At 33.6% G+C, this 10,698-nt stretch overlaps 1 protein-coding gene across 1 annotated transcript; it reads right to left on the reverse strand.

The window, feature by feature from the left end:
* Positions 1 to 989: 989 nt before the first annotated feature.
* On the reverse strand, positions 990 to 9,886 carry LOC147065955 (retinol-binding protein pinta-like). The gene is made up of 7 exons (XM_085955540.1): positions 9,709 to 9,886; positions 8,830 to 8,991; positions 7,432 to 7,591; positions 4,951 to 5,212; positions 3,190 to 3,300; positions 2,953 to 3,058; positions 990 to 1,204 (listed from the first exon to the last, which is right to left on the reverse strand). Exons 2-7 carry the CDS (start codon positions 8,966 to 8,968, stop codon positions 1,053 to 1,055), a joined length of 930 nt encoding a protein of 309 aa, XP_085811666.1. The 5' UTR covers positions 8,969 to 8,991; positions 9,709 to 9,886; the 3' UTR covers positions 990 to 1,052.
* Between the last annotated feature and the right edge of the window lie 812 nt (positions 9,887 to 10,698).

Genomic DNA, 10,698 nt, shown 5'->3' on the forward strand with positions numbered 1-10,698 from the left:
TTACACGGCCTTCCAAGACGCTGAAATCCGATTGTTTTGAAGAACAGGCAAGCCAGGTTGAAGTTCTCAGGCGTCCGCAGAACTTGGCCAAACCAGATCCAGCGTCGCTCCTTCACTCTCAGCATGATGAAAGGCTGCTTGGTTCGCTATCTTATATCCTACTTACTCCTAAAGTTATACCTACCCAGTATCCTTCGCAAACAGTTTTTCTCGAAGCTCAGTATACGGTTTTTCTGAGCCTTCGTAAGCAGCATCATCAAAGTGCAAGTATCAAATAGGCGGCATCTGTTTTTAACCTACAGTCGTATCCCAGACATTCCTTACCGAGTTAAATGTTACATCCAGGGAACTCAGAAATAATGGGAACTGAAATACACAACGGGTAAGGCGAAAGCAGGTAACTGACTCGAGTAAGGATGAATCCGAGTTAAACTTACACACGTGTCTAGAATACGTTTAACGTCGAATACTAAAAACTGCTCTCGGTTTATGCATTTACGCTCATTTAATGTTGGTGTATTACACACACTATTGCACGTGCACAATGCGTGCTTCATTTTCGTAGGACACTCACACATTCAAAAGCCTGCTTCACCATGCGGCGTATTGAATATAGCCTATTGGTATTCTATTTATTATCTGTTCTGTGGTTACATCAGCCATTCACAGTCGGATAGCGACTCTCTGTAAAATACCTACGCCCATGATGTGTACTTAGGAGTCATAAAAAATACTCTATAATATTATACCAGAACTGCACTGTCATTGGTTGGTCGATTCAAACGCCATATTTTTGGATGTAGTGACTTTTTCAACATAATCTGATATTCTATAGGTGAACATAATGTAGAACTGCATAAAGTAATATTCGGAAAAATAGAAATGTTTTTATTGTCAATAACTACGAGAGCATGACAGTAATAATGATAATTAGGAAGAGTGGTGATCGCTGAATGAATAATCAATTTCAATCTTTTGTATTTTATTTTAACATGAGAAAAAAATACTTATTTATTATTTGAATAAGAATGTACTGTAAATTAATAAAAATTCTAATCTAAAGCCAGCTGTCTGAAGGATCCATCGATTCCAAACAGGTCTTCGGCAGTTTTTGGTTTTCCTGGCCTCTTGCTTTCGTCCGACTTATATTGCTTTCCCTCCACAAACCAGTCTCTGTAACTCTCCATCTTCTTCTTCCAGTGATCTATAAAATACATATACAAATGAATTCTTTTTAATCATGTAGAGCAATATTTCTCAAACTTTGTTGTTTCATTCCACCATAGAAATCAGTGAAATCACACATAGATTTTAGTCACACTTGCATTTTACGCATAAGCGAGACCTAGGGGCGGCAGGTTATATGAAAGTATGGTGAAGCAGGCAGGTTATATAAAAGTATTGTGAGGCAGGCTGGTAATCAAGTTGCGGCAAAACTTCAACGTTAACATTATTATATTATATGGGTACATCATAATGATGTTTAAAAGGTCGAAGTAAATCCTCTGTGATGCCCTGCATTTTTTTATCGCGTTGCTATTTCTCGTAAGTTGTCGGCTATTGTTGGCCTGCTTCATTCAGTTGTATGAGAAAACCGATTTCTTGCCCCTCTTTTTATTTAATACCTCTATGAGCGAGACCAAAGTGGCAAACCATCCACAATGTTTATAGTGATATCATTATGTAGATTCGGTTTTTACTGTATAGGTTCTTAATCATTGATATTATTAACTTTTAATGTTTTATTTTATAATATTTTCACAATCTGTTATATAATTTATTATTAAGTGAAACTACTTCACACAATACGTAATAATAATAATATGTTGTTATGGAACGGCGGGATAATTTTCATATAAACACCTATTATATTTAAACTGATTTTATTAGAGGGTAATTAATAATATATATATATATATATATATATATATATATATATATATATATATATATATATATATATATATGATATATAATCTGCCATATATATATATATATATATATATATGGCAGATTATAATTTTTCAGACAATAACATAGTATAGTATGGTTTCGTATAGTGAATGCAGTCGATCATTGCCGACTCAAGTAGAAAGCCGATACATTCACAACGACTGGTCCTACTTTTTCCGCCCCTCCCATTGTTGTCTATGGATGACCTATCATTGCCTGTCATTATTCTATATAATGCTCATACTGACGCGTCTGTCGTGTTCACACAGGGAATGGTTTGATTTGAATAGATGAGTTACATGATAAATAATACACTAGCATTAACACACCTTCTACAAATGTAATGCATAAATCAATGCGACATATTTTTTGGAAATCGATATTACCAACGGTTTTTGTGTGAAAGACTAATCTGACTTTAACAGCTGATGAATAACAGGAATGTATATTATTTATAAATAACACGGATAGTTAATATATTTGATTTGAGAATTTTTTATAAATCAATTTGTAATAAGAAAGGTCGAATTATTAATATGTCAAGCAATCTGGTATCTGATTTTGACAGCTGAACAGTGGACCACTCGTTGCTTATGCAAAAAGTTATGCTCAGGCTTTATTAATCTAAAGATGGCGCTGAGTCGATGCGTCTTTCTCTAATATTGAATTTAAGCTGAGTAATTGTAAAGCTATTTTATAGAACAAACATTGACAAACATTGATATTACCTACGTATGGCATTTTCAGACGACAATATCCATTAGAAAGCAGTCTGCAACAATGAGCGATAAATCAAATCTTAATCAAACGCATTCCCATACATTTACTGTATTGCTTACTAACATTTTATAAGAATAATATAAAGATAAGCTCAAATTGCGGGGCTATAACAATGTATTAAAACAAAGCGCGCCACTAATTTAATTATAATATTGAAGTAAAAATCTAAAATGTGTAAATCAATTTAATTATGGTTAATTATTCACCGTTAAATCTTACCTGCTAAATCTTGAATAGGACCAGCGTTTCCACCATATTCTTCAGGAAAAATTTCTTGTGGTACATATTTGAATAACTCCTCCATATTTTTATTGTGGACCATCGTCTAAAAAAAATATATTATTATCATAAATCAAAATTGTAAAGTATTAGTTCTTCACAAAGATATTATACCGAATTGTTTCTGTCGTATCATGTACATATTTTAATTAATAAGGGAAATTTAAATGTACTTACTCTGTTTTTATGTTTCTCACTCATAAACATTTGGAATATTTTAAAAACAGTTTCAAATCCTGGTGGTGTATTTAAATGGTGTGTTCCTTTTTGTCTGACGGGTATGGCATCCTAAAATATAAATACATAGGTACTTATATTAATAATCATAGTTAAACGAGATGCATTATTTTCTCTATTATTATTTAATTGTGAAAATACATAATTATCACCTTAGTACCATCGTCATTAGAGTTTCGGAACCTGGCCAGATTTCGTTATAACAAAATCCTGGGATCGACAATTTTTGAGAAGAAAAAAAATAGTGTACATAATATGGTCAAAACCTATCATAAAATATATAGGTACATAATCAATGTGTAATATAGGGAACTGAAATACCTAACGGGTAAGGAGAAGCAGGCAACCGATCTCGAGTAAGGAAAAATACGGAATAAATTTAAACATGTGTCAAGAATACGTCATACGTCGAATACTGACAATTACTTTTGGTTTATGCATTGACGCCCATTTAATATTGGTGTATTATACACACTATTGAACGTCTATAATGCGTGGTTAATTTTCATAGGACAGTCACACATTCAAAACTCTGCGTCAAAATTTACTGTATTGGTATATAGCCTATCGAAATTCTATTTATTTTCTGTTCTGTGGTGTAATACGACAATGTCACACGATTTCAACGCCCCAAAAGAGTTGCCTTAATAAACCGATTAATTAGAATACTACAAATAAGTGCCAATATAGCCATGTATATATTGTTATACTGCTTAGATATAATACGTATTGCATTAAATGGTTTATTGACTTATATTATATTTGCCATATTGTTCTAATTTTAAAATAAAATGGGTACACTGAAAGAAAAATAAAACTAGCTTTAATGTAAAACCTCGTTTATAGCACATATTGAAGTGTGGACTTGATAGTGCTTCACGAAAGGCATACAACATCCTCGGTAGTTTTCCACAGTTATTTTATATTATTATAAAAACGCGACACACCACAAATGTCTTGAGGTTAATTCCTCATACATTAACACTCGAAGATTAAAATACCATGTTCGAGCACATGCATAGGCCTCCACAGGATGGATTAGTTAATTTCAGACATTAGTTTTTCAAATTCAAATTGAACATCACAAATTATTACAATTCATTTAAAGCGTAGACGACAGAGCATATAAAAAATAAGTGTTGAACAATATGGGTACATGAAAACACACCGAGTGAACTAAGTAGTAGACTTAAACTCATTATCACGTAATTGCAGTATATAAATATTCAAAGGTATTTGATTGAACACAGTTTTTGCTCTCCCAATTGGCATTACCAATGGCAGGTTAGTTCTGTACCTTAGTTCCTTAGTACAACAAATAATATAACGGATCATCGGCATCACACAAGTCAATCACAACTACCAATAATGGCAGAATTTCCATTTACATCGTATATAAGTCGGAAAAACATGTGGCTAAATATAAATATCTCCTAAAGTTTAAACTACAGTATGTAAGCATTCATAAGAGGAAGTCAGTTGGATAGAGCAATGGATGATAATATATATAGTACATACAGCCTAAAGTAAAAGAGTCTCAAAAATGTCTTCTTATCCCTCTCCACCATAAGGCCGTACTTCATCTGATAGGGGCCCAGACAATAGACCCACTTAACTAGAATAGACGATAGTCATATTCTACTAACTGATTATTTATTAATCTAGTAAAATATTTTAGGTTTATAGAATATCTTAGTTTACTTGGCCACTCGCTACCATCCTTTTAACGGTAGATGGTGTCATCTGCGTAAAGTGTGCCATCCCCACATTGGTAAAGTCGAGGATAACTCTTTGGCCAGCAATTATGTTTTGGTCATCCTCCAGGATCATAAGGTCCGAGAACATTTGGCTAACTCTCATCGTGTCCAGCATTGTGTATTTCGACGGGTCATAACGACCTGGTCTGATCAGGACAGCTCTTGGAGCGTCTGGTGCGCTGGTATTCAGGAATGGAAGGAATACACTAAGAACACAAACAAATAAACATTATTTTTTAATTAGATTATTATAAAATAGATTAATTAAATTTTACTGAATCCTGCTCTATTCTTCTAGGATTTATTGTTTTCATAATAATATAAAATACAGTAATATGGAATTCACGACAGAACCGGTCAGTAGATTTGGGCGATTGACAGTCGCTAATATTTAACGAACGTCTCATGCTACAAAAAAAATATTCTGTTATCATTCCGGTTTTCCTTGTACCTTGCCTTATCCGAATATGAATATTTATTCGAAGATAAAACACCTTATATTATGTAACCTAAAATCTAGAACACATAATCAAGTGTGTCATGTATTATTATATCATATAAGTCATAATAATGTAAAACCGAATCTTGTGCAGATATTCTGGGTTTACATTAACAATGAAAGTAAATCTTTGTATTATAAAACCCAAATATCTGTCTTTTTTAATGAAAATTATGAAGTTTGCAGTTACTTCACTTTTACATTATCAAGTTCATGACTTTTGCAGTTATTTCGCATTTAAATCTCAAAATTGAAAAATTTGCACTTGTTATGGTTTTACACTCACGGTGCGGTATATTCAACTGCTCCACCTACCTAGCGGAAAAATACGAAGCTTTCAATTTGAAAAAATATATTAATAATTCTCATTTTAAAGTGTTTTAATGAATCAAGAACATTAAAAAAATATCGTATTAGATTTCGGTTGCCATCGTGTGTTCTACCTTTTTTATTAAATTTTTTGGGGTAGTCGCACAGACTCATCGCATTACACAGCGAACTCAGAAATAATGGGAACTGAAATACCTAACGAGTGCGGAGAAGCAGGCAACCGATCGCGGGTGTGGAAGAATACGGGATAAACTTAAACACGTATCAAGAATTCGTCATACGTCGAATACTGACAACTGCTCTCGGTTTATGCATTGATGCTCATTTAATATAATATTGAAGTTTGCAACACACACTATTCCACGTCCATAATGCGTCGTTTATTTTCGTAAGACTCACACATTCAAAACCCTGCATCAAAATGTAGTGTATTTGAATATAGCCTATCGGAATTCTATTTATTATTTGGTTCTGTGACTTTACAGTACACTCCAATAGATTATCTCTTGAGAATGGCCTCTGCAACGTTGAAGAACACATCGTGACAACTCAAAAATCTATTATGATACGAGTAACAAACAACAGTGAAAGTCTCAGACATGAAAGTTAAAGATAAACTTTAAAAAAGTTATAAACTGTGAATTCGTTAAGGGACCCCAAATTATTATGTTTATCATAAAAAATCAGTTTATTAAGTTTTTTCTAAATATTTTTGAGTACTTAATTACAATGTAGTCGTAAGTCGAAAGAAAAAATAATTAGTAGTTATCTAATAATCTGATGATAGACCTCAGGGAACAAAAAATGGTACTGTTCGGTTATCAGGAATACAGCGGCAAACACATTTTGAAAATAGCCGATAAACTGGATTATTTGTTAGGTTAACCTAACCAAACCTAACCTAACCCAACCTAAACTAATCCAAACTAACAAATAATCCAGTATATCGGGTAGTTTCAAAATGCGTTTTCCGCTGTATTCCTGATAACCGAATAGTACCCAAAAAAATAATGGGAACTGGCTTACCCTACCAGGTGTGGTATAACAGGCTAGAGATCTCGAGTGTGGAATAATATGGGATAAATTTAAAAACGTGTTAAAGAATATACTATTTTTGATAGTTATATCTGTATCATAATATGCATTTTAGTTTGTCACGTTAATATAACGTGCTTTCAAGCTTTGGGAACAATCGACATGGTTTTTTTACTTGGCTTCTATGGCGGTCAGGCCATAAACTACCCTGCTTCATAACTTTGGTCAATGGCGATAGCTTTTACAGTTATAATAATCTGTTCTATGATAGACCTCTATCTCATCGACAAGAGTATGCGGTGTGATAGAGGTCGCCTATGAAATGCCAATGGGCGGTACATGTCGCTCGCTGAGTGGACAACTGCTGGACAAATGCAGTAATATAAATGATATCCAGGGGATACTCATTAACCACAGAGATACCATACAACCTGCTAGATTGACAAACAACGTGACTGAAGTTATCTAGGGACCGGGATGAGAATGAGGAGCTAAGGGAAGCCTTCATCTAGTAATGGATGGATTCCGACTGTGGTGATGATGATGGAAGAATGACATTACCCCAGACTTAGTAATTCTTGTAGTATGGGGTCCATGGGGTCTAAATTGTTAGAAATTTCCGGCATGGCAGATTTCATTGTATAATAATTATCCAATTTTTCTTTAGTTCTTTCTAGACTAAATTTACATCCTCGTAAGAATGATAAAAGCCATTGATCATCTGAAAATGAAAATATATTTTTTTGTAAATTATTATTCTACTTTTATACTAAGAATTAGTCTGCACATCGGTCGAATTACACTACTGTAAACCAAACTTTATTGATCACAGAAAAAGAAATAGCGCGTACCCCCAATATAATGTAATAAAATGTAATATAGATACTTGGATTTAGTACCCGAAATCATGAGATATCACACAGGTACGTAGAATAAAATGGTAGGAGTGCATCGGTTGATTTGTTTACTAAAATAGAATACCCGGTTTTGAGCCCCATACACCAATTATTATCTCTCTCTTTGGTCGTGTACTCATGGCTGAGGATCGTGACCACATTTAAATTTCGCCATCCTTTGAGCGACCAAGACTTCAAAGGCATAAATTGCCTTTCGTTCTCTCCACGACTCGACTCCGTATAGAATTATCGAGAACACTAATGTTTGTACAAGCATAATTTTTGTGGCAATCGATCCATCCTTCTCGATCTTCCGCTTCTCTCAGGGCAGAATGGATGGTGCCCCGAGTCAGCTCTTTCACTTGGTCGCTCCATCGCGCAGACGCTCTTTCTCTGCTTTGCCTTCCCTGGAGGATACCCAAAACTACCAGTCTCTCCAGATTGTCCGGTCCGCGCCTGACAATATGTCCAAAAAACTGCAGAATTCTTCTCAGACATATTGTCGAGAGCCGTTCCTTTATCTTCAGTCTCTGGATGATTGACTGGTTCGTCCTGTGCTCCGTCCAAGAATTGCGAAGCATTCGGCGCCAACACCACATCTCAAAGGCATCAATTGCCTTCCGTTCTCTTGCCTTCAGGGTCCACGACTCGACTCCGTATAGAAATATCGAGAACACTCTTTGTTTGCACAAGCATCATTTTTGTGGCAATCGAAATTCCCCGATCCTTCCATATAGTAGTAAGGCGTGTCATCGCATTTTTTGCAATCTGTGTGCGCCTTCTTATTTTCGCTTCGCATCCGCCCTTATTCGCATTCGAAATTATTATAAAGAGGCTGTTATTAAAATTCTGCACCAAAAGAAGAAGATTTGAACACAATAGGTAATTACTAATAATTAAATGTCATCATTGATAATATTTTCGAATAATCCTTTCCAATGTGAAAAACCAAAAACTATCCAAATATATGTTTTTGGTGGTATTATATTGGAATGATCCGTTATACTGTTATGCAAAATAACACTTTCAATGTGCATCCTTTTAAATTGGAATATGTACTGACCTGTTCTTGCATTTATGTGATTCTGCTTCGAAAGCCAATCTCGAATACTTTCGAGGTCCTTTTCTGTTCTTGAAGGATCTTCATTTAGCTCTTCTTTAGCCAGTGCGGCTAACTCAGGAGAAATATCTCTTACTTTCATTTTCTATTTTTATTTGTAGGTACCTACCCAAAAAAAGAAATAGTGTATGTATGAACTACATGTAGTAATTATTATATAGTATTGTTATTTACTATTTGAGTTCTTAATTGAATCCATAACCATACATACACAAAGAAACGGTTGACAACCTCATAAAATACCTATATGAAAATGTATTATAAATTATCACATTATTTTATTGTTACCTACTGTGCTAACATCAGCTTCAGTTTATATTTAGTTATATATTATTTGCGGTGTTGTCAACTTGTGTATGTACAGTCTTTTACACTAACTTTATACAATTGATTAAAAATACCAAATAAAGATGTCACTATGTTTTATCGTAATATAAAGCAAGCTAATCAAGAATGACATTATTATTATCAAGCATACATTTTTATTTAGGATCTCAACACGCCAACTACAAAAAGATATAGATATCTACTGACTAGAAAAATAATAAAATAAGTACATAATTCGTAAAATGTTAAATACATAATGAATGTAGGTACTCGTAAATAATTCATTGTTGTCTACACAGAGAATATTAACTTTCCTAAAGTAACCAATCCAAGCATACGAAAAATGATCTGAAATAGCTTTCAAGTGGTGTATACAAAAGGTTTAAACCTTTAATCTCTTTGGTTTAAATTTTATTTTAGATATATTGCAATAAGTGTTTTTCTAATAACCACGTGTCGGTAATTAAATAAAATGATTAAAATGTCCAAGCTTACCTAGATATAGAAATAGTACGGCTTAAAATAAAACTGGTTTACTCTTTTATATTATTAATATTTGGTAGGTAGTATTAAATCTTGCACTGAGTATTTTATGGTTGTTGAAGATACAACACAATCACAACACGAATTTTAATATTTCAGGTGTAACTGAGTAAAATGACTGAATAAAGATACCTTGTTTACATTAGAAACAACTGAACAGGTGCGTTTGATTGATGTTAAGTAGGTATATGATATTAAGTATTTATTAAAATCAGGGAAGCGCTAACTAAAAGGGCCATAATCGTTTATAAAATATATTATCATCGCATTCTATATCATAAAGATGTCACAGAATAATGTTGATTGACCATGTATTAGACGGACAATGATAAGATACGGTTGAGGTGGTTGCTTGGTCACAAAATATGAAAAATACGTAATATATATAGGTATTTTTTCTTCACCTTAGACCAGGGGAGGGCAAACTTTTTGGATGGAGGGCCAAATTCAAGAATTCAAAATGAGCGGCGGGCCGCAAGTAAAATACCATTTTTAGATATACACTATTTATTATCACGAAAAATAAACATTACAAAAAAAATAATGGGAAGAATGAAACTGTTGTACATTTTTGAACATTTTTTTTAAATTCAGGTGTTAATTTTGTAGTTGATATTCTCAAAACTGCTTGTAAATGGGCATCGGAGATATTTGATCGTAAAGAATTTTTATTGATGTTCATGATCGAAAATGTTTGTTCACATATATAGGTTGATCCAAAAATAACGAACATTTTTCTTGCATAAACTTTACGTTGGTCGAATTTGTCTGAATTAAGGGCATTGTAAAATTTGGAGATTTCTTCGCGACGATGCAATTCTCTTAAATCAGTGTCACACTGCAGATCAATGATCTCAAGTTGTATTCTGTCGGCACACTATCAATATCTATTGAAATCGATGTTCAACGTAGAAAATAGTGGTTACATAGTGTGAGACGAGA

The sequence above is a fragment of the Rhyacophila brunnea genome, unplaced genomic scaffold (assembly GCF_057557595.1).
Source record: "Rhyacophila brunnea isolate RB1 unplaced genomic scaffold, BYU_Rbru_1.0 scaffold_5, whole genome shotgun sequence".
Taxonomy (NCBI): domain Eukaryota; kingdom Metazoa; phylum Arthropoda; class Insecta; order Trichoptera; family Rhyacophilidae; genus Rhyacophila; species Rhyacophila brunnea.

Excerpts from the sequence above, each read along its gene's own strand:
- LOC147065955 (XM_085955540.1), bottom strand. The coding sequence starts at position 8,968 with ATGAAAGTAAGAGATATTTCTCCTGAGTTAGCCGCACTGGCTAAAGAA. Across the intron at positions 7,592-8,829 it reads TCACATAAATGCAAGAACAG|ATGATCAATGGCTTTTATCA; the intron begins GTCAGTACATAT and ends TTTCATTTTCAG. Across the intron at positions 3,301-4,950 it reads GGATGGTAGCGAGTGGCCAA|GATGCCATACCCGTCAGACA; the intron begins GTAAACTAAGAT and ends TTTATATTTTAG.